Source organism: Rhododendron vialii, chromosome 2a (genome assembly GCF_030253575.1).
Source record: "Rhododendron vialii isolate Sample 1 chromosome 2a, ASM3025357v1".
In the NCBI taxonomy this organism is placed as follows: domain Eukaryota; kingdom Viridiplantae; phylum Streptophyta; class Magnoliopsida; order Ericales; family Ericaceae; genus Rhododendron; species Rhododendron vialii.
In genome coordinates this window covers 33,784,656-33,810,080 of record NC_080558.1, presented here as the reverse complement: position 1 = coordinate 33,810,080, position 25,425 = coordinate 33,784,656, and the positions used below count along the sequence as shown (strand labels likewise).

The 25,425-nt window shown below is 39.6% G+C and overlaps 2 protein-coding genes across 3 annotated transcripts in view; both read right to left on the bottom strand.

The window, feature by feature from the left end:
* Window positions 1-25,425, bottom strand: part of LOC131317457 (wall-associated receptor kinase-like 8) — a 72,753-nt gene that overhangs the window by 46,301 nt on the left and 1,027 nt on the right. The gene's annotated exons all lie outside the window — the stretch shown is intronic.
* On the bottom strand, window positions 1,589-25,250 carry LOC131312627 (wall-associated receptor kinase-like 1). Of its 2 annotated transcripts, none has more exons than XM_058340522.1 (2): window positions 25,226-25,250; window positions 1,589-2,858 (listed from the first exon to the last, which is right to left on the bottom strand). In XM_058340522.1, exons 1-2 carry the CDS (start codon window positions 25,227-25,229, stop codon window positions 1,789-1,791), a joined length of 1,074 nt encoding a protein of 357 aa, XP_058196505.1. In that variant the 5' UTR covers window positions 25,230-25,250; the 3' UTR covers window positions 1,589-1,788. The 2 variants fall into 2 exon arrangements, with proteins under 2 accessions (XP_058196505.1, XP_058196513.1); XM_058340530.1 differs by having other exon boundaries at window positions 1,590-2,858; window positions 25,116-25,248.

The window sequence follows — 25,425 nt, the reverse complement described above, 5'->3', positions numbered from 1 at the left end:
TGAACGGGGAATTAAGGATTGGCCGTGGGCATCGTGGCAGCGGCAGAAAAAAGACAACATGGAGATCAATCCAATATCATTCGATTCACTTCTTTCGATGGCCGGCTAAACTCTTGTCTAAGGGAAGATGAAACCTCGTACCAAGTAACTCTATTTTATGTATGGATTTTAGGTTTATTATTCGGATCGATTGAATAACTAAGAACCTTTTCCGTTTCAATTGAATGGAATGATTTTGATAGTTTTAATCTATTGAGTATTTGTATGCATGCTTTCAAATACGAGTTATACAATGGTTTTCATCGATTGTAGTTGGAAATCTGAGATAGATTATACTCGTAAGACGGGCCGTGCCGTTAGGCGGCCAGACCGTACTCCTGAGACGATTTGTGCTATGAGATAATTTATGTCTTTTAACAACTCAATAATTTTCTTGACGATTATTGCTAGGGTTTGCAAGCCCTCACAATAATCCCTTCTTATTCGAATAATTAATCTTACCTATGCATGTTGAAGTTACGCGGTCAAGGTGGATTCGAACCCTAGATTTTCTCTCCAATCGTTATAAACTTTCCATTTAATTTATTCTCTTAGATTTGATAAACTATCCAAATTCAAACAACCAAATTTCCTTTGCCCGAATTAATCTAAAAATTAATCGAATTTATCGTAACTCAGCCATACTGTCTCTGTTGGAACGATACTCGGTCTTGACCACTATTCTACGGAGTAGTAGTTAATTCTCGATTGTATAAATATATTTTTGACATGGAATGACGCGGTCAGTTAGCCACAACGATAAGATGATTTGAAACATCTGAATTACCAAATCTCTCTCTCTCTCTCTCTCTCTCTCTCTCTCTCTCTCTCTCTCTCTCTCTCTCTATATATATATATATATATATATATATATATATACGGGGCGGTTCCGAAAACACTTAAAAAAATACTTCATAGTTTCCGATCGAATTTTGATGATCCGAGCCGCTCAATGTGATCAGAACGTGATTTTAAGGGTCCATGCGAGAAATCAGCAAAAAAAAAGACCGGGAAGGGCTTCATCCGAACAGTTTTTTATTGAACTTTATTGAACGGTCCAATAAAAGACTGCTCAAATCAAGCCCTTCCCGGTTAGTTTTTTTGCCAGTTTCTTGCAAGCACCCTTAAAATCACGTTCTGAGCACATTGAATGGTTCGGATCATCAAAATTTGATCGGAAACTATGAGATTAAGATTTTGAGTGTTTTTTTAAGGATTTTTTTAAGTGTCCCTGGAACCGCCCTGATATATATATATATATATATATATATATATATATATATATATATATATATATATATATGAATTGCCAATGGATTTCTGATGGTATGACTGATTATTATGGATTTCTGATGGTATGACTGATTATTATCGAGACGGCATGTTGGAGCAATCAGCAACCACACGTTGCAGAAAAGTAAACAAGAACAAAACGTTCCCTCCTAGTGTCCGAAAATTAATGTTTTGACGATTCAAGATGAATTATTTGGATGGTCTTGCAATAACAAAACAAAAGACCATCCAAATAAGATTGTAGAGTATGGTACAAAACACCTCAAAAACAACAGATATTATGATTACCAACACTTAATCATGTGTAGGACTCACAGTGAGCTAGAGGATCTGTCAAGCAACAGAGGTAATTCGATATCCATTGCGCAATAAGATGAACCTGTTGAAGTAGAAACAGCCTCCTGAGGTCCAGTTAGGTCATCCTCTGTTGCATACTCTACGTTATCACAACTTTGTTTAACAGTGGCGGTTGCCCCATTTGACATTCTGATCCCATCCAACTCGATCCATTACCACCTCTTTCATTGTTGGCCTGCTGCTTCCATTCAAGCACAAGCATCTTTTCGCAATATTAGCGACTCTCAAAATCTCTTTTTCTCCACCCTCTTTCACTACTCGAGCATCGAGAATATCATACAACCAGTTCTCCTTCATTGTCAATAGGAAGTATGCTGTTAGGCTTCCCCCTTCATTAGACTTGCCTGACAAAATCGGTTTTTTTTCCAGTAAGGAGCTCAACAAGTACACCCCAAAGCTGTAAACATCGCTCTTTTCTGTGAATTGGCTGGACTGGAAGTACTCCGGATCCAAGTAGCCGAAGGTACCCTGCACTGCCGTGGTCAAGTGAGTGTTATCAACAGAAATTGACCTTGAAATGCCAAAATCGGAGACTTTTGCTCTGAATTTTTCATCCAAGAGTATGTTTGCGGACTTGATGTCTCGATGGTAGATGGGTATGGAAGCTAATGAGTGAAGGTAAAATAGAGCTCCTGCAATTTCTGTAGCGATCCGTAATCGCAAATCCCAAGTAAGAGGAAATTCTTCATTTGGGTCGTGGAGACACTGGGAAAGGTTTCCATTAGGGATGAATTCATAAACCAGCATAGGAACTTCTGTCTCCAAACAACATCCAAATAGCTTAACAATATTTCTTATGTTTATTCGGGATAAAATGACCACCTCATTGATAAACGGCTCATGTTTGCCTTCATCCAATGCTTTTGACTTTTTAATCGCTAAGATTCTCCCATCTGTTAACATCCCCTTGTAAACAGTCCCTTGGCCTCCCTGGCCGAGGATTCGATTAGCATTGTAATTGTCTGTCGCCTTCTCTAACTCCTTCGATGTGAATAACTTGGTTGTCTCAAGATTACCCTGGTCTGATGATAACTGCTGCTGTAATAACAAACCACCATTTCGTTTGAAGAATTTTTCCTTCAGCTTTGCTTCCTTTCTTCTATTGACTTCTCGGTACAACCACCACATACAAATTAGTAGAATTAATGCTCCAAGACTTGAGAAAGTACCTGCCGAAGGTGAACAAAATAGTAAGGCTCATTTAGCTGACTTTACAAAGAAATAGAAAAGCTAGGTCCGGCGATTTGGTTTTCTCTCGAACGAAGAGAGGCTGGGTTTCTGTCTCTACTGTTCGCCTGAATCAAGCGTTCAACGGAGAAAGGCGTGGGTCGGGACCGTCCGCTTCCGATTCCGGCAACCTGGATTGCGATCTCAGGTTTGCAATATATATGGTTTGCAGTATATATATATATATAGACACACATACATACTGTGTTTGTATTATTATCTAGTAATATTTAATTGATAGAGGGAAAATTATAAATATGCTGTGTGGGGAATGTGGGGAAGGGAAAAATGGATAGGTAAAGTAGAAATCGTATCTTTTTGAGTAGGTATTTTACCTAGTGTTGGTGTACATGCTCTAATGACCATGTAACCATTACAAAATAGAAATCAACTTTTTTTTTGATTGGCAAAACAGAAATTAACTTATCAAAGCACCACCTAATATTTATTTCAAAGATGCTACATGCACAACGGTTGTGCAAAACATCAAGCACAACCAATCTTCATCCGTCCATTATTGTAATAAATGGTCAAGATTCGTTCAAACTTTTGCTTGGAAGAGTTAAACTTTTCATTGGAAGAATTTTTTTAAAATCTAGAGCATCAAAACACATCTGAACGGTCAGAATTGATTACACAACACACATAACGGTTGTGTGAGTATCATTTTCGTATTTAGAAATCAGAAACCTAATTTTCTCTGGGTTTAATTAATGGAACCGAGTTGAAACATACCATCAGTTAGCCCCTACCCTATATCTATAAAATTTATTCAATTTGCATTTGTTTGTTTTGCCTTTTTTTTTTTGAATTATTGATTTGTCTCAAAGAGAGGAATCCAAAAACTAAAAATTATTTTCAAAAGTAATTTTTTTTGAATAAATTATGACAATAATCCAAAAAAAATTGTCTGTTTCGGCCACCACCGCTCGTAAGTCACTTACCGCCACGATCACTCACCGCCTTTGCCACTTCACAACTTGTACCATAGCCACCCATTCAAGTGACCACCTCATAGAACCCACATAAATGAAGGCAAAAATCAAAAAGCTGGATTACTTTTTTGTCTTTGTTCAATTTTTTTTTTCGTTTTTAGTTTTGCATCCACTTTTCGTGGAAAGGGGTATAGAACACCAAGTAATAAGAGGTAGGATAATAATAGGTTCTCGTACTGTGACCTAGACTTTATTCATTTATCTCGACAAGAGAAATCTAAAATTAGGGTTTCGGATTTAAAAACTTATTAACCAAACTATTTTTTTTTTTGGAATAAAGACAAAATTTTGAAAATTTTTTGCAAATTATTGGTTGATTTTTTTATGAACTTTATAAAGAAGATTATCTTAATTTTTTACTTTTTAGATTCCTTTTTTTGAGACAAATCAATAATCCATGAAAATTAAATGAAAAAGTAAAAATTAAATTTTTTTAAATAAAGACGAAACAGTAATCCAGCCTTTTGATTTCTCAAAAATAGGCCTTAATATATGTGCATTCTTTTTTTATGCGCGTATGTATGTTTATTTACTTTCTAACTCCTTATAAATATCTATGTATATACCACAAGAAAAATAACATAAATAACCCATTTTACTGTATATACATGTACACACACACAACAATTAATAAAGCAATGGATGAGGGCAAGGGGGCAGGGCAATGTCGCGATAACGGTGGAGTCAAACTTTGACGGTTATGGGTTCAATGAGGTGGTGACTTGAATGGGTGCCTATGGGACAAGTTGAATTGGCAAAGTCGTTGGGTGATTGCGGCGGTACACTATAAGAAAAAACACCATTCCCGACTAACGGTTTAGTCGGCAATAGTAGGCATTTTAGTCGGCAAAAGTCTTCCTCGACTAAAAAATTTGGTCGGCACATTAGTCGGTGGAAGAGGGCCTTTGCCGACTAAAAAAAGTTTAGTCGGTAAAGATTAGTCCATTTGCCGACTAACTTTTTAGTCGGAGAATGTGTTAATATTGGCCGACTAATTGTTTAGTCGGGGATGTGTAACCTATTTGCCGACTAATGATTTAGTCGGGGAATGTTTATCCTATTGGCCGACTAATTGTTTAGTCGGGGAATGTGATACCTTTTTGCCAACTAATTGTTTAGTCTGGAAATGTGTTTTAATTATCACCAACTAAAAGTTTAGTCGGTAAATGTCATTTTGAATCAACTAATTTGTAGTCTATTGTCGACTAAACGTTAGTTGGGAAATGTTCCATACCAATTTGTCATTCCAAAATTCCCTACAAATTTTTTCCACATTATTATTCCCGCCGGTAAATTTTAGTCAACAATCATTAAATCCACAAAATTAATACAAAATAAAAATTCCAAGAAATAAATAAACTTTCATAAATAGAGAGGTGTCCACCAAATAATTAAAAAACAATTTTTATCCAAATTCCTAGAGTGCAAAATAACAACACGTCCACCACGGGAGTAAAATAAAAAAATCCAAGCTCAGTAACAAAATGTATCCAAACCCCGTGGACACTCAACTTCAACATGCAAACGAATAACAAAAAAAATCCAAGCACGTCCACAACCAAAATCCAACTTCGATCTTCATAGTCAATAACCAACATCCTGCACAATACTCCATTAAAACATCGTCCCTGCAAAAAAAACCAAAAAAAAAGAACAATCTATCATTAGTATTTATGAACTAGTGTATCTCATTGCACAAAGCATGAACATGGTAAATATTTACTAATTAGAAGGCAAAACGAAAACTTAAAATTATCTTGACATAATTATGCATATAGAAATAACTATAAGATTAGAATGTGCAACATGGCCCAACCCAATGTGGGAACAGAAAGATCGGGTAATTCAAGACAACTAGAGGAGCATGTTGATGAAAACACAATAGGAAAGATTTGAAGATATAAGCTTAGTTATGGTCAGTGTTCCCAGCATTGAAAGAGATCATTTAATCCGAATTTTCCATCACCTTCACCTACCCAAACAGAGGAAGTGTATCCAGGGATGGCCATCAAGGTTCCTCTTAGAAGCATTCTCTCATAATTATTTACATGAACATCCTTGATCCCCATGTATATATATCAACATACTCTCCCCCCAGTCACCCCACCACCCAAACGAATTTCTATTGACGAAAACCACCCGTCATGGTGGTAAACTAATAGGAGATGAGTAAACTTATCATTCAATTACAGCTGTTACATTCAATTACAGTTGTTATAGGACTTTTTTCCTTGCAACTTCTTAATGAGAACATGGACTAAGGAGAGGAATATACAACATCAAATAAAGAAGCCAAGTTGATTAGCAAATTAGATCCAACTAATTCCAACTAAAATGCCCAGTAAAAACATTAGACAGAAGAATTGAGAACAAAAAGAGTTCACTTTCTATTGTTGAAGCTCGGCTGTGATATATATGATAAGCATGTGACCCCTGCCTGTTTGTAAATATATGGTACTTAAGAAACTACTTATTGGCACCGACAAGGGCGGAGCTGCATGTGGTAGACCCTACTGACTTGAAGAACTTGTCGCACATAGGTATAAGAAGACTCATGAATATTAGTAAAAGGTTTTCCTAAGAACTTCCATTATATTCTTAGCTTCTGCCCTTTTCTAATTCACCACCAAACACGCCTATCTAATTTGTTGTACACTAAAATATGGCTTAGTCGATCCACCCAACTGCCCAAAAATTCTTGCCCCGCCCTAGCTCCTCGAATCCTACTATCTAGTAAAGGGAAACTGGAAATATTCCCATTTTGCAAGGCCCAAAGACTGTTATTTGAAAAACCAGTGTTAATACATGGGTCATGTTTCATTTGGTTTACAGATCAGAAATCTATCCACTAGCTTTACTAATCATTCAAACCTCTTATGAGGTTCCATACTAAGTATTCTTTACTCTTAATCGGACAGAAGAGTACAATTGCAAAAACTTAGTGTACATACTACATACTACAAGTCATTTACAAATCACCGACAAGTATAATCATTCATGCAGATAAGATAAAGTATAATCACTCATGTAGATAAGATACAACCTTTTAACTCAATGAAACTTTCTGCCCCATGTGGGTTGTCTAGCCTATTCTTCATGTGAATCCAAGACTTATCCATTAGAACTATACGTATGACCACCTGAAGTGTTTAATACAAATCAAAACAAGAAACATTATAGAGTAGAGAAACAAAAAAAACTGTATATTGACCAAAGTCTATACAAATTAAAACCCACAACAAACAAAGCACAAAAAACCTTAATCAGTGTTGATTTGAATCTTATCCTTGCTTCTCTTATATTAAGCAAGCACATTAAAATATAATCCTCCTGAAAGTTATATAGATGAGACAATACCTTAATATAGCTTAAGCACCTCAGCAAAAATGCAATGCTTGAGATCATCAATCTGCATTTTCAGAAAGGTCAACACACACCCACACAAGCTGGCAGAGAGGGAGATAGGGCTAAAGAATGATTTTTTTAACGCATGCGGAAAAAAAAACTGAATGATGACCACAAAAAAAAAAAACCAAGCTTTTTTATATTTTTTGGGAAACTAGGCCTAAACAATTTAAGAAGAACCAAACGAGGCCTTAGATCCTGAAAGTTGTCCTATTAATCTCCACCACCACCAAACCCTCGTTTTTCTACAAAAAAAAAAAAAAACAAGGGTTACATTGCAGGGAGTTCGAGCTGACTCGAATCAATTCTATGGCGTCTAAGGTGATTACACTGAAGGCAAAAGGCAAGGCGGCGAAGGGCTCCTCGAGGCCGTCGGAGGACCTGTCGCCGGCCAAGTCCATCAAGGAATGGACGAACTGGATCATGAATAAAGCCAAGGTTTACCCACTACGGCTTCATCCCGCTCGTCATCATCATCGACATGAACTCTGACCCCGAGCCCCAATTGGTAGGTCTGTTGGGAGCCCAAAGGAAAGCCCATCGGAGGCCGTTCGTTGACACCCTCTACAGGAGATCTTATTACGCACTGTGCATATATCGTGTGTGTGCACGTGTATATGCGAGGATAAAGCAAGCAATCGACAGTAACGAGATTTCGAGGATACCTCGGGGACGCTTGATTTGGGGCAGCTCGATATGGGGAAGATTGATTTCTCCGCCACTGGGTCGCTCCCTCTCTCTCCACCGTTGGGTTTGGAAAAGAGGGGAAGTAGTGAACTAGTGATCTGGGAAAAGTACAGAGCAAGAAAAAAGATTAAACAAAAAAAGAAAAAGGCAAAAAACAATGAAACGACGTCGTTTCACCTAAGGGGAAAAATTATTTCCCGCCCTTGAGCCCTTTTTAGCGCGTTCCAAATGCCGCCCAAAATTTGGGGACTAAAAACAGTTGTATTTGAAAGACCACCGTTTTTTTGGTATACTAAAAACACATCATGTGCAACAGTAGCACCATAATCCATATGTAATCAATAGAGAAAAATTCTCGTAAAGTCCTATAATGCATCACTCGAGGGCTGTCCGAGTTATGTTTTTAAAATCGGAACCGTCTACCTTTTTTATGTGGGAGTGATTATATCATTCGTGCAAAAAATAAAGTAAATTGGTTATCGTTCTATACTTGATCGCACATAAAAAAAAATTCTATTAATGAATCTACGTCCTGATGAAAAGGCTTCCAAAACCTAATAGACTCGAAAATTTGTAAGAGTAATTGAAACACCAAGAACAACAAAATGAATGGTATGGATCGTCATAGTTGTGTCGCAGTCGTGTGGCTAGCGTACATTAGACTATAGCGAAATACATTGGTTTAGAACTAGATAAGTTGGATATATAGATTTGAAAGGTAGCTGCAGACTCATTTTTTCGAATGTTCGATCTAAACCGTTACGATTTAAGATTTTATCAAATTTATCATTCTCCCCTAAATAGGTGATAATCGGATGTTGGAAATCACATGATCGAATCACATTCGGTGCTTCGAAATGTGTTAAAGTCCTATAATGCATCACTTGAGGGCCGCCTGAGCTGTTTTTAAAAAATTGAAACTGTCTACTTTTTATGTAGGAGTGATTATATCATTCGTGCAAAAAATAAAGTAAATTGGTTATCGTTATATAATTGATCGCACATAACAAAAAATTTCATATTAATGAATCTACGTCCCGATGAAAGGGCTTCCAAAACCCGATAGACTCGAAAATTTGCGACAGTGATTGAAACACCAAGAACAACAAAATAAACGGTATGGATCGTCATAGTTGTGTCGCAATCATGTGGCTAGCGTACATTGGACTATAGCAGAATACATTGGTTTAGAACCAAATAAGTTGGATGTATAGATTTGAAAGGTAGCTACAGACTCATTTTTTTGAATATTCGATCTAAACCGTTACGATTTAAGATCTTATCAAATTTATCATTTTCCCCTAAATAAGTGATAATCAGAAGTCGGAAACTATGTGATTGAAAACACATTTGGTGCTTCCAAAGGCGTTAAAGTCCTACAATGCATGACTCGAGGGCCGCCCGAGATATTTTTTTAAAATAGGAACCATCTACCTTTTTTATGTGGGAGTGATTATATGATTCGTGCAAAAAATGAAGTAAATTGGTTATCGTTATATACTTAATCGAACATAACAAAAAATTTCATATTAATGAATCTACGTCCCAATGAAAAGGCTTTCAAAACCCTATAGACCCGAAAATATGCGAAAGTGATTAAAACACCAAGAACAACAAAATGAACGGTATGGATCGTCATATTTGTGTCGCAATTGTGTGGCTACCGTACAATAGGCCCATTTTTATACAATAGAATTATATAATATATATTATTTGTTCCAATTATAAGCACAAAAAGATTGTTGGCCTTGGTGGTTTGAGATCTGTGTCTCAAGTCCCTAAGGACTTGGGTTTGAACCCTATAGAGATTATTTTTTTAAAACTAGTTTTTTTTCTTATTTATTTTCAATGTATTTTATTTTAAAAATATTTATTAGATGAAACGCAGTGTATATTAGTATATGTGTAGTAATTGGTATATTATCATGTTTGAATTTTGATTCAAAATTTCTTAATCATATAAAATATTTTAAAAGCTTATTTTACTTAAATAAAAGGAAAATATTAATAAATTATTGGATTATCAAAAAATACACAGAAATAAAGTAAACTATAATCTGAAATCCGTTGTTTATTTAATAACATTTTTTTTTTGGTTTTTTTCACGTATCGATAAAGGGATATTCTAAACCTGATCGAGCCGCAAATTTACGGGAATGAATAATTCAACAAGTGCAAGAAAATCAACGATCTTGATCGTCAATATTGTTTCATGATCTTGTGGCTATTGTAATCGGATGATGGAATAAATATTTCCTTTCTTTTAAATTATTAAAAAGGGGTAAAAGTTGATATTCCATGACTAAATCTATTAGTTGGGCAATGTGTTTGATTTTTTAATCTGGATTAAATGAAATTACCCAACTAAAATATATTTGGTGGTTGACAACCACTGCTTAGTTGTCACGTACTCGATTTTAAACATAATTATAAGTGATTTACATAATAAAAATACTCACAAATATCCGTACGGTACCCAAAAGATCACTATATTCTCATTCCCAAAGCAAATACTTCCAAGTTCACACGGTTCCAAAATATTACAATATCGGCTCAACGGCCCCAGATTTAACATAAGGAGCGAAGTTCGAAAGAGAATTAGTGGTTACAATATTCCGAGTCAAAAGAATTACAATTTAAGTTACAAATACATCTTTCAAAATAAGTTTACAAAGATGAATAAGTAACTCCTTCGGTTAGCTTTCAAAAATAATGTCCACACTCCAAGCACGCCAAGCAATGCAAGCTATGGTCCCGGGTTAGCACCTGAAAATAATATAGGGCTTGAGCTACACAAGCCCAGTAGAAAAGTCTACGCAAACTCTATATGCAAATGAGCGAGATGAAAGAACGACTGATAAAAGATCATGAGACAACGGAGGAAGCACAATTTTCATGTACAAGTGTCCCAAAATCTCCAATTTTTCTTTTATTCAACCCATAAATCATATCCGTTCAAATCGTGTCTCAACATGTCGTGTCATTTGTGTGTCTGAGCCGAAGCTCCTGCCGGGCTAATTTTGGGACCCCGATATCCCCTGCCAAGCACCCACCTTGAAGGTTAGGCCTTGAAAAATTATTATGAGCATAAGCTCCTGCCAGGCTAATTATGGGACCCTGAAATCCCCTGCCAGGCACCCACCCGTCGATGGGCCCTGAATGTTCGCGCGTCGTTCACAAGTTCAAGTGTACCGTTCGTACAAGTGTCGTGCAAGAAGCTCATTCTTATCATTCCCAAGCTTTACCATTTCGTACAAATGCAAAGTACATCAAATTGCACAAGACAGGTGGTGCCAACTGATTTCTTATTATATGCATTTAAGTGATTAAGTATGCCCATGGACAAGTCAAAGCTTAAAGAAGAATGGGCAACAGGCAAAGAGGAAATTTTGGAGTTTAACAGGTGGCCTACCGGTAGGGAAACTTGGGCTACCGGTGGAAACAGGAAACAGTGGAGTCTCAGCTTTGGCTTGCAAGACTTCTACCGGTAGAGAATGGTATAGTACCGGTAGGGTTCAAGAAATTTTTATAATCCTACCGGTAGAGAACAAATCCTACCGGTACAATAACTGATCAGAAAGGCCACCATTTTGGACGAGGAAAAATTTGAGACAAGCTACCGGTAGGAGAAAAGTTCTACCGGTAGGAAGCTAATTTTCAGGCAACACAACAACATTCTACCTGTAGAAAGGACGGGCCTACCGGTAGGAATCCGAAATTTGGCGATTTTTCATCAGTTAACAGATTTTGATCCAGACCAAACAACAATCAATACCAGCTCAAACAAAGCATGGAGATACTCAAATAAGACATAAGAGAACCCAAATAACATATAAAGAGAGGTAGAATTCCCTACCTCGAGTATCCAAACCGAAATCAAGAAGATTATGCAAACCCTAGCTTCCGGAGTCCAAATCAAGCAACAATACGCCGAACCAAGCTTTGTCCAACACGATACAAGCTCGAATATACTAGTAGACGATGGAATTAAGCTTGATTGTTGTGAGTTTTGAGTGATTGGGTGAGAGAGTGAGAGAGATCGAGAGACGAGAGAGTGATGAGATGAAATTGAAAAAAGAAAAGGATTTCTCCTGGTATACACGGCACACACATGCACTAATCACACGAACACCCATGGCTTTTAACTTCTCACATTTTGACCCCCAACTTTAATATTCTCATTAATCCACCACTTTTTCATTTATAAAATAACAAAATTATAAAATGAATTTACGGGTCTCTACATCCTACCCTCCTTAAAGAAATTTCGTCCTCGAAATTCAAATAAACGTGCTCACTAAGTCATGCACCACTTATACATGCAATGTCTCAATCACCAATATTATGCAACATGTTAAACATTAAAATACTTCAATCTCGGATACTCACGTCGGTATTTATGCCTGAAACAAGTGCGGATACTTCTCTCTAACCTCATCTTCTCGTTCCCAAGTTTGATCCTCGTTACCCAGACTTCTCCATAAGACTCGCACTAACGGTATCGTCTTACCCCTCAACACTTGATCGCGCGAATCTAAGATACGGACCGGTTCTTCCCCATAAGATGCATCGGCCTCTAACTCGAGTTCGGACCATTCCAACACATGCGACGGATCCGGTTCGTACTTCCTCAACATAGACACGTGAAACACATCATGAACACCCGATAGCCTTGGTGGCAAAGCCAAACGATACGCAACCTCCCCAATTTTCTCAATGATGTCGAACGGCCCGATATAACGCGGCGATAGCTTTCCCTTTTTCCCGAAACGAGATAAACCTCTACGCGGCGATACTTTGAGGAATACATGATCCCCTTCTTCAAATGACAACGGGCGACGACGACGATCGGCATAATTCTTTTGTCGGCTTTGCGCGGTTAACAATCTTTGGCGAATCACCTTCACTTGTTCGGTCGTTCTCTCTTGAGCTTCCTTAAGGCGTTGACGAATTACTTTCAAGCTCTCGGAGGTCTCCTTAATCATGTCCGGTCCTACAAACGTAGCCTCTCCCAATTCGGTCCAACACACAGGCGATCGACACGGTCTTCCATACAAAGCCTCATACGGTGCCATTTCGATACTAGATTGATAGCTATTGTTGTACGCGAACTCAACTAATGGCAAGTGGTCCTCCCAACTACCCCGGAAATCCATCACACAAGCCCGAAGCATGTCTTCCAAAATCTGAATCGTTCTCTCGGATTGCCCATCGGTTTGAGGATGATACGCGGTACTAAATAGAAGATTAGTGCCCAAAGCAGCTTGTAAACTCTGCCAAAAACGTGCGGTAAATCTCGGATCTCGATCGGACACGATGGACACGGGAATCCCATGAAGTCGAATGATCTCTCGAATATACAAACGGCTAAGCGTATCAACGGAATCGGTGACTTGAATGGGTAGGAAATGAGCGGTTTTAGTCAAACGGTCCACAACTACCCAAATAGCATCATGCCCCCTTGGCGATCTCGGTAAACCCGTAACGAAATCCATGGTCACATGCTCCCACTTCCACTCGGCCACTGGTAATGGTTGCAATTCCCCCGCGGGTCGTTGATGTTCGGCTTTCACTTGTTGGCACGTGAGACACTTGGACACGAAAATCACAACGTCCCTCTTCATTCCGGACCACCAAAATTGTCTACGCAAGTCATGATACATTTTTGTTCCTCCCGGGTGAACGGCTAACGGAGAATGATGGAACTCTCGCAAGATTTCTTCCCGACACGAAATGGGTACGAACAACTTTCCTTGATAGCGTAAGCCTCGGTCGGCGTGAATCATCCACCCTTCTTGAGCGTTTCCACTAAGGAATCTAGTACGGAGTTCCTCTGCTTCCTCATCATGTTGCTGGGCCTCAATCACTCTCGTCGATAAAGTCGATTGTACCGTCAAGTTGCATAACGTGACCCCTTCCCGAACTTCCTCAAAGTGCATGGCGTAGGAGCCCAAGTCGTTCATTGCTTTCCACTCATGAATCGCTAGGCTCGCTAGATGTGTCGGTTTTCTACTTAATGCGTCAGCCACAACGTTCGCTTTCCCCGGGTGGTATTGTAATTCAAAGTCATAATCCTCCAAATGCTCCATCCAACGGCGTTGACGAAGGTTAAGTTCCTTTTGAGAGAATAAGTATTTCAAACTTTTATGATCGGAAAAGACTTTAAACTTCTCACCATACAAGTAATGACGCCAACTTTTCAAAGCAAATACGACGGCTGCAAGTTCTAGATCGTGTGTCGGGTAATTCCGCTCATGTGTTTTCAACTGTCGTGACCCATACGCTACCACTCGTCCCGCCTGCATCAACACGCATCCCAACCCTTCCTTAGACGCGTCACAATACACAGAGTAGCCAACTCCACGGTCGGGCACAATCAAAACCGGCGCGGTAGTCAATCGCTTCTTTAACTCCTCAAAGGCTGTCTCACACGAGTCACTCCAAACGAATCGGGTCCCCTTACGTGTCAATCTAGTCAGTGGTGCCGCTAAACGAGAGAAGTCTAAAACGAAACGGCGGTAGTACCCAGCCAAACCCAAGAAGCTTCGAATCTCGAATACGTTCTTTGGTCGCTGCCAATTCATAATCGACTCTATCTTTCCGGGATCAACAGACACTCCACCCTTCGAAACCACGTGGCCTAAGAATTTAACTTCGGATAACCAAAACTCACACTTACTAAGTTTAGCGTATAGCTGGTGCTCTCTCAAGAGTTCAAGAACAATGGTGAGATGGGCTTGGTGTTCCTCCTCCGTAGGCGAATAGATCAAAATATCATCCACAAAGACGACGACGAAGCGATCAAGATAAGCACGAAAAATACGATTCATCAAGTCCATGAATGTAGCTGGAGCGTTTGTTAGTCCGAAAGGCATAACAACGAACTCATAATGGCCATAACGAGTGCGGAAAGCGGTTTTAGGGATGTCCTCTCTACGAACCCTCAATTGGTGATAACCGGACCTCAAGTCGATTTTAGAAAAACAAGTGGCACCCCGAAGTTGGTCGAACAAATCATCGATTCTAGGCATGGGATACTTGTTCTTAATGGTGACTCGGTTTAGCTTACGGTAGTCAATACACAAACGGAGTGAACCATCCTTCTTTTGCGCAAAAAGAGCCGGTGCTCCCCACGGAGACGTACTTGGACGAATGAATCCTAGGTTCTCCAGTTCTTGTAACTGAGTCTTTAGCTCTCTCAATTCGGCGGGTGCGAAACGATATGGAGGTACGGAAATAGGAGCGGTACCAGGAAGTAGATCAATGGTGAACTCAATCTCTCGCTCGGGAGGTAAACCAGGTAACTCTTCCGGGAATACATCCGGGAAGTCGCAAACCACTAAGGGTAACTCCCCACGCATGAAGGCATCCTCATCTAACGTCAAACTCGCCAACAATGAATAAACCGACCCTAGCTCACGAGGCCCACATAAATAAGGTTCCAATGGTTCCCGACGCTCCCCAAAGAATTCGAAGCAAGGACCTTCGGGAGGACAAATACGAACTCGACGCTTGAGACAATCGATAGTAGCATGAAACGTGGATAGCCAATCCATCCCCAAGATAAGATCAAACCCCGACATTCCTAAAACGATGAAGTCGAACACGAAACGATGATCACGAATAACCAACTCACAATCTCGACAAATACGGTTAAGAGGTGTTCTACCCCCTAGAGGTGTTTCGACAAACAAAGGAGGACTAATAGTGTCCGATTCCAATTCCAAGGTACACACAAATGATGCAGCAATGAAAGAATGCGATGCTCCAGAATCAAAGAGTACTTTAGCAAATGAGTTGAACAAAAGAAAAGTACCCCTCACAACAGAAGTTTCCGGAGCCTGAGAAGTGGTAGGTGGGATAGCAGAAGTGATGTTGAAAACTCGCCCCTGGGTACCCTGACCCTGCATAAAACCCCTTCTCTGACCAGAACCCTGAGCAGGCGCGGAAGAACTCGCTCCCTTATCAACCCCGGAACTCTGAGCTGACGTAGTCTGACGAAAGTAAGGCTGCTGCTGCCTCTGAGTACCCCTAAACGGCTGGCCCACATTACGCCCCGTTCCCGGCTGCTGCACAGAACCTGACTCACTGCGCGCTCCCGACCCCTGAGGACAACTCCTTGCGAAATGATCCGTTTTACCACAAATATAACAAGTTTCCCCGAGGCGTGGACACTGAGCACGAACGTGTCCAGGTTGATTACACTTGTAGCACACAGTTGAAGGTCTGGACAAAGCACCCCGGATCCCCAAAGAAGAAGGCGGCCTAAAGTTCGACGAACTACCCTGCGGTGTCTGAGATGGTTCCCTTGTCCTTTTCCTCCCTTGGCTTCCAAAGCTCCCCGATGAAGAACTCGTGTTCACGGTTGGTTGTCGTGGTTCCCAAACCCCTCTATTACGTTGCGCCTCTTTCGGTATCTCAATGCTCCTCGCACACTCAACTACCTCGGCGTATTTTGTCTTGCGTTGTACCATTACCATCCTCCTTACGGTGTTGTGCAGTCCTTTCTCAAAGCGTCTACATTTCCTCTCTTCCGTCGCCACCAACTCAGGCGCAAAGCGAGATAAAGATTGGAATTTTTGTGCGTACTCCGACACGGTCATGCTTCCTTGCTCTAACTTTTCGAATTGGTCCCTCAATTGGTCACGGCTAGTTTCTGGAAAATACTGCTCCTCAAATAACGCCTCAAATTCAGCCCATGTCAAATTCTCAATGTCTGGCTCATCTACTTGAGCTGCGGTCCTTGCCGCTCTCCTTGCATCTTTCCTACTTTCAAGAACGGATTCCCACCATTCACCGGCCTCCCCAACTAGTTGCACAGCCACGATACCTACCCTGATGGTGTCTTCAGTGATATTGAGAGCTCTAAAAAGCTTACGAATCTGAGCTAGCCAATGGTCCGCCACCAAAGGGTCGCTACTAGTCCCATCGAACACTGGAGGGTTTCTACGGCTAAACTCTCGCATCGCCACGATAGCTCGATCCTCAACATTCTCCCTAGGTGCTTGGTTTAGAAGATTTGCAGCTGTAAGTGCTGCGACGAGATCCCTAGCAAACTGATTTTGAGCTTGAGGTACTCCTGCACCTCGACCGATCCCAGCCCCCAAATTCCCACCTGGGTTCTCCCCATGCTGACTAACCTCGTCCTCAAGAGGTACCCCACGGCCACGACCACGGCCTCGACCACCCCGGGTTCCAGCCCCAACTCGTCTGACACGCGTCTTCGGAGGCATCTTACTACATGATATACAAAAGAAACTATTAACCACAACATTAGAACTATGGAGTTGAAGCCCTCAACTTCGCAACACGGGTTAATAGCTCTACACCACTCTACGATAATGAAAAATGCAATGCCACGTAATCACATGAATGTTAGTCACACAAGCATGCACAAGTTATGTTAGAAGGCGCGACATTTTGAACCCATGAGACAAAACGTCTCCCCACGGTCTCTAGGTGTTCTAAACCTATGCTCTGATACCAAGTTGTCACGTACTCGATTTTAAACATAATTATAAGTGATTTACATAATAAAAATACTCACAAATATCCGTACGGTACCCAAAAGATCACTATATTCTCATTCCCAAAGCAAATACTTCCAAGTTCACACGGTTCCAAAATATTACAATATCGGCTCAACGGCCCCAGATTTAACATAAGGAGCGAAGTTCGAAAGAGAATTAGTGGTTACAATATTCCGAGTCAAAAGAATTACAATTTAAGTTACAAATACATCTTTCAAAATAAGTTTACAAAGATGAATAAGTAACTCCTTCGGTTAGCTTTCAAAAATAATGTCCACACTCCAAGCACGCCAAGCAATGCAAGCTATGGTCCCGGGTTAGCACCTGAAAATAATATAGGGCTTGAGCTACACAAGCCCAGTAGAAAAGTCTACGCAAACTCTATATGCAAATGAGCGAGATGAAAGAACGACTGATAAAAGATCATGAGACAACGGAGGAAGCACAATTTTCATGTACAAGTGTCCCAAAATCTCCAATTTTTCTTTTATTCAACCCATAAATCATATCCGTTCAAATCGTGTCTCAACATGTCGTGTCATTTGTGTGTCTGAGCCGAAGCTCCTGCCGGGCTAATTTTGGGACCCCGATATCCCCTGCCAAGCACCCACCTTGAAGGTTAGGCCTTGAAAAATTATTATGAGCATAAGCTCCTGCCAGGCTAATTATGGGACCCTGAAATCCCCTGCCAGGCACCCACCCGTCGATGGGCCCTGAATGTTCGCGCGTCGTTCACAAGTTCAAGTGTACCGTTCGTACAAGTGTCGTGCAAGAAGCTCATTCTTATCATTCCCAAGCTTTACCATTTCGTACAAATGCAAAGTACATCAAATTGCACAAGACAGGTGGTGCCAACTGATTTCTTATTATATGCATTTAAGTGATTAAGTATGCCCATGGACAAGTCAAAGCTTAAAGAAGAATGGGCAACAGGCAAAGAGGAAATTTTGGAGTTTAACAGGTGGCCTACCGGTAGGGAAACTTGGGCTACCGGTGGAAACAGGAAACAGTGGAGTCTCAGCTTTGGCTTGCAAGACTTCTACCGGTAGAGAATGGTATAGTACCGGTAGGGTTCAAGAAATTTTTATAATCCTACCGGTAGAGAACAAATCCTACCGGTACAATAACTGATCAGAAAGGCCACCATTTTGGACGAGGAAAAATTTGAGACAAGCTACCGGTAGGAGAAAAGTTCTACCGGTAGGAAGCTAATTTTCAGGCAACACAACAACATTCTACCTGTAGAAAGGACGGGCCTACCGGTAGGAATCCGAAATTTGGCGATTTTTCATCAGTTAACAGATTTTGATCCAGACCAAACAACAATCAATACCAGCTCAAACAAAGCATGGAGATACTCAAATAAGACATAAGAGAACCCAAATAACATATAAAGAGAGGTAGAATTCCCTACCTCGAGTATCCAAACCGAAATCAAGAAGATTATGCAAACCCTAGCTTCCGGAGTCCAAATCAAGCAACAATACGCCGAACCAAGCTTTGTCCAACACGATACAAGCTCGAATATACTAGTAGACGATGGAATTAAGCTTGATTGTTGTGAGTTTTGAGTGATTGGGTGAGAGAGTGAGAGAGATCGAGAGACGAGAGAGTGATGAGATGAAATTGAAAAAAGAAAAGGATTTCTCCTGGTATACACGGCACACACATGCACTAATCACACGAACACCCATGGCTTTTAACTTCTCACATTTTGACCCCCAACTTTAATATTCTCATTAATCCACCACTTTTTCATTTATAAAATAACAAAATTATAAAATGAATTTACGGGTCTCTACATTAGTACAGTTAGTCAGTCATTGCCTCTCCTTTGTGGAAGGTCTTGGGTTCGAGCCCCACAGAGGGCAGGCCCTTTAGGGGACCAGGGCTATGGATAGCTTCTGGTCTCCCCGTGCTAACTCTAACACCCCCACTAACCCCCGCTGATGTATATCGCCGTGGCAAAAAAAAAAAAAAAAAAAATATATATATATATATATATAGATTAAATTGGAAAAAAGGATATTTCCCGACTAACTTGAAATTTAGTCGGCAAATAAAGAAATTACCGACAAAATATAGTTTAGTCGGAATTAATTTTTTATTTTATTAAATTGGAAAAAATGATATTTCCCGACTAACTTGAAATTTAGTCTGCAATTATATAAATTTCCGACAAAATGTAGTTTAGTCGGAATTAATTTTCTATTTTATTAAATTGGAAAAAATGATATTTCCCGACTCAATTTAAATTTAGTCGGCAAATGAAGAAATTAACGACTAAATTTAGTTTAGTCGGAATTATTTCTATCAATGACCGACTAAAATATATGTTTTGGCCGACCAAATTAATTTAGTGGGCAATTGTTGTATATTTTACCGACTACAAATTTTTAGTCGGTAATTGGCTTATATTTTCCGACTAAACGTTGTTTAGTCGGGAAATTTTAGTCGGGAGACTTACAAGTAGTGGAGGTAAGTTGTGGCTGGAAAAGACAATTCTTTGTGGATTATTGTCGTAACTTATTCAAAAAAATTTACTTTCGTGAGCAATTTTTAGTTTTTGGATTCTTGATGAATCAATAATCCAAAAAAAATGATGCAAAATAAACAAATGCGAAAAAGATTTAAATAAACTTTATAGAACTAGGGTAGGGGCTTAACTGATATACAGTTATAAATATAAAGGGTGATATTGGTAATTTTCCCTATCATTTTGACGGAAAGAGGCTACGGAGTTAATGCTGGGAACCTTTTAAACGCAAAATTGAAACGTTGGGGACCAATTTCACGCAATTGGTAGGTTGAGGACTAAAACAGAACGCGAGTAAAACTTTGGGGACTAAAAATGTCAATAAGCCGTCCAACCTAACCAACAAGTTATGGGTAAATGCCCCTACAAATGTGTTTATTATGGCATTCGAAAAGGGCAATCTGATTTAAATGTTCTTCAATGATTCAACGAATATGCATACTTTTTTCCTTTTCTCCCTATCAAGCGAAGATTGTTAAAATCTGGATTTTATGTGGAATCCTTGGGAGAGATGGTTGGTCAAAGAATAGATACAAAATGAGAGAACCGGAAGTCTATACGTACCATATAAAGTAGACAGAATCGATAAAATTAGACGCAAGGCAAATTTAGTTTTATTGAAATTTAAATGCATTTTCTAAGTGAACGTAATTGTAGTAGTGTTGTAGGACTTTTAAAATATGGGGAAAATTTCAAAAAAGTCCTTGAATTTTTAGAAATTTTACAAAAAATACCTGGACTTTAATTAATGACAAAAAACACATGAACGTACCATTCCGTTAATAATTAGGCCCCCGTTGTCCAATTCCGTCAATTTGTAATGGGTGGAGCTAACGGAAGGCGTTAACCTACTTCTTTTTCTTACTTTTAAAAATTACTTTTAACTCTTTCTTTTTTTAATAGTAAATAAATATACAATAATGTTTTATCAAAAATTACTATAACCCCATTTTTTTTACTTTCAAATTTTACTCCTCCCTCTCTCTCTCTCTCTCTCTCTCTCTCTCTCTCTTCTTTTTTTTTTTAGAAATTCGACCCCACACTATCAATCAACCCCATAACCAACTGCCAAAACCCTAGCCCCAATTTCAGAAATTTGAAATTACTTTGAACCTCCTTTTTTTTTTAATTTTTACTTCCAAAAATTAACTTTTAACTGTTTTTAGTAAATAGTTAGAAATGGGGTTAAAGTAATTTTTGATAAATAGAAAAAAAAACTTTATTGCATATTTTTTTACTACTAAAAAAGAAAGAGCAAAAAGAAAAAAAGAAAGTAAAAAGAAAAAAAGAAAGGTTAAAAAAGAAGGTTAAAAGTAATTTTAAATTTCTGAAATTGGGGCTTGGGCTATGGTGGTTGGTTGTGGGGTTGATTGGTGGTGTAGGGTCGAATTTCTATAAATAAATAAAAAGAGGGTGTCGGGGTTCGGATTTGGATCAGTCGACTCGGGCTCTGCTCCTGGCTCCTTCCTTACAGCTCCGTGCGTCCTCCGCTCAACCTTCAATAAGTCACTAGGGTTGGTGGCCGTGACGGGAAGAGCGTCGACGGCCTCGGGAAGGAGATAGGTGTCACGCCCCGCCCCGCAAAACGACACCCATTGTAGGCCCGAGTCGGCGCGGCCACGTGGCATTCCCAAACGCCAACCAAACAATCACTTAACAACAGATATTAACTCAGAATAAACCAGCGGAAGACTTAACATTAATATTATTAAAAGAGTCGACGTTATACCCATAACTTTACATACTTGGCAAACTAAAGTGCAAAACATCCTTTACAAAACGAGTCGATTATATATACAAGACAACTCACTACCACCGACACAATCAACATCCTCAAAGCCAACCCCAAAACGCCGACCGGTAGTGGACCAACCTACGAACCCCTGCTATCTGACAATCCAAAGGAAAATCAGGAGTGTGTAAGATATAGAATAAATCCAATAAAACTCAACATAAACAACTAACCGAACAACTACAATTTATGTTCACAACAAATGTAGTGACACGTCTGCCACATCCCATGTACCCAAGGTATTGTGTCCCGCACACCAAGCTCCCATTCACCGTAAATAGATCGGCACGGCCCACGACAAGGTGTGACTCACTCCACAAACCTTATACGGGTACAATCAACATACACCAATCATGCACGCCAGTAACTAAACCAACCATAGCATGATGCACAACCAACTTGTTAACATCTTATTGAAGATATAAGATATCAAACACACTCACCTGTGAGTCGACCGAAGTATGCCAAATCATGGTTTTGGCACCTCCCGATTACTCAGCTCGTTACCTAGCCACACGCTTAATCGTATTAGTAATGAGTTCAACAAACGATCAACACAAAAATATATAACTAATAAGGAACTAAACAATGCCCAAAGAATGCAAGTTTGTCCGTCTCATAGGCCTAGAAATAAACCAAAACACACATGAAAACTCCCAAAATGACAAGACATTCTACAACCAGCCTGTCTTTAAATGACTGTAGTATTTTATAGGATAAGAGTTGGGTCATGAAACCACCACCATTTGAAAGTAGACTTCCAGTACACCAATATCGATATAAAGTTTGTCCCAAATAGATTTCGGATGACAAAGTTATGACCGTCTGAAGATGCACGATTAGAAACACAAATCTGCAGTTTCTGCAGATCAGCCAAGTTCGAACCAAAAGCTGTATTTACCTACGAAATTTTAAGGTACAAACCCTACATGTTCTGCAAGGCACAAGAATCTAGTTTCCAAATCAAAAACCGGTTCGCAAATCCGATACACGTGCTAAAAGATATGCCTATTTTTCCAAGATGTGTCGATGCAGAAAATACGAAATTCAGCAGAACTGTCTGTGATCGAAAGATCACTAAAAATCGTTCACTTAATATTTTTCTATGATTCTTGCGCCAAAACATCACCAACTCAACAATCTTTAAGACTCATAAGGACCCATAGCCAGTAAGTACATTTAACTATGACAACATTGATGAATAACATAGCTCCAAAACCTGCCCAAATTTCCAGAGTTAACAAACCATTAACTTCAGAACCGAAACTGAGTTTTCATAGAAGTAACTAAGGCACAAACCTTACATGTTCAGAAAGGTATGTAAGTCTAGTTTCAGAATCAAGAAACGGTGCGTAAAACCGACACCCGAGCAAGAAGTTATGCCCATTTTTCCAACACGTGTATGTGCTGTCTGCACAGACGCGAATCAGACACCAGTTCAGTCCACGAATTTTGTAGGCCAGAACACTTTGAGTTATTTTCTGAAACTTTAACACGATGCAATAGACTTACAGATGAACCTTCAGGATTTGTTTCAAGAATTTAGAAGATTTCTAGGTACCTTGAATAAATTCGTCAAAACAGGACAGATTATGAATTTGTTCAAACACCGTTATGCATGTTCATCATATACACAAATTCTCTGAAATAAAAACTCAATTTCAACCTCAAAAACCCTCTCCCATGGCTTCAATTCAGAGCATATTAGATGCAGAACATGAAATCTAGCATGGAAACATGAATTTCAGCACTTAAGAAGATGAAACTCACCTAATTAAACTTCAATTCAAGGCTAGCTAAATCTTCTCTAAGTTTTCTCCTATTCTTCTCTTCTTCCTCCTGCCGTTCCTCTCTGTCTCTCTCTCTCTCTCTCTCTCTCTCTCTCTACGTGTATCAACGAAGAAAAGAAAATAGAACACGTGCTCCAGTTTGATAAACTCTAGGGAAGATTATTGTGTGCCAACAAGATCACATGCTATCATGCTCCAATTCACAAATCACACACAAGCCCTCACGCTTCTAATGTTTGCAATTTAACCCCGTGACGCATAATTTAATTAAATAAGTGAATTAAAATACCAAATATTCGAAACGGGTGCGACAATAGGCCTCGGGAAGAACATGAGCAGTGCAATAAACAGTGTTATTTCATGCTTCAGACGATCAAGTCGGCATTTTCCACCAATTGTTAGGATCCTGATCCTGATCGTGAGAGGATTCTGGCTCCTTCCTCCGTTTACTCCATGCCTCCGCTGCTGGACCTGCAACAAGTCACTAGGGCTGTGGAAGCCCAGTGACCCTCCGACGATCAAGTTAGATGTAAGGAGAGAGGTTTAGGTCTAGGGTTAGGGTAGAATAACCTACCTCTTTAGGTTAGAGTCCCTTTATATTTATAGATCTTGGTTTGCTTAGCTTCCAAGCTAGCGCGTGGAGGTCACGCACGGATAACTGCCTCGGATGACATCATAGATGATGCACCGAATAAGGCGGTTACGGAGCACATGGCCAGGTCAGCTCTTCGTGAGGATTCTTCTCGATGATGTGTCTCATTAGGCGCAGAAGGCTTGCTCGGGAGCCCTCGGTGCTGTGTTTCGGGGGTCGGTATGGAGCCCTCGGTGGTATGTCTCCGGGGTCGGTACGGAGCCCTCGGGTGCCCTCGGTAATTTGTCTCCAGGATCGGTACGGAGCCTTAGGTGGTATGTCTCCAGGGTCGGTACGGAGCCCTCGGTAATATGTCCTCGGGGTTGGTACGGAGCCCTCGGTAATGTCTCCGGGGTCGGTACAGAGCCCCATTTATCCAGGCCACTACACAAAGAGAGAGAGAGAGAGAGAGAGAGAGAGAGAGAGAGAGAGGAAAAGGTAAAATTTGAAAGTAAAAAAAAAAAAAGGAGAATTAAAGTTATTTATAAATAGTAAAAAAATTGGGTTAAAGTAATTTTTAATAAATAGTAAAAAAAAAGAACTTTATTACATATTTATTTACTTTTAAAATAAAATAAAGAGATAAAAGAAATTTTTGAAAGTAAATTTTTTGTTAAAAAAAAATTGGAGGTTTAACACCTTCCGTTAGCTCCATCCGTTACAAATTGACGGAATTGGATGACGAGGGCTTAATTGTTAACGGAATAGTAAATTCAAGTGTCTTTCTATCATTAGTTAGAGTCCAGGTGTTCTTTTGTAAAGTTTCTGAAAATTCAGGAGATTTTTGAAATTTTTCCTAAAATATGCCAATGAGAGTCAGGAAGAAAGGTTACTTGCACTAATAATCACTTTGGTACGAGAATTGCCGTTGTTAGGCCGCAGTTCCAGGCATCTATTATATCTTATAGTACCATTGGCATTAATATAATCAAAAGAGAGATACCCATCGGGGCAAGAACAATTGTAGCCTCCAGAAGCATTTAAGCAAAATACCTCACAATGGTTGAGACTACGGTCGCTGCACTCATCAATATTTGCCATAACAAATCAAAGAAAAACCACAAGACAATTTTAACCATTTTTGAAGGTATGATCGGCGAAGTCAATATTGTTGTTAGATTAAAATCTTAGAAGAGGAGCCTA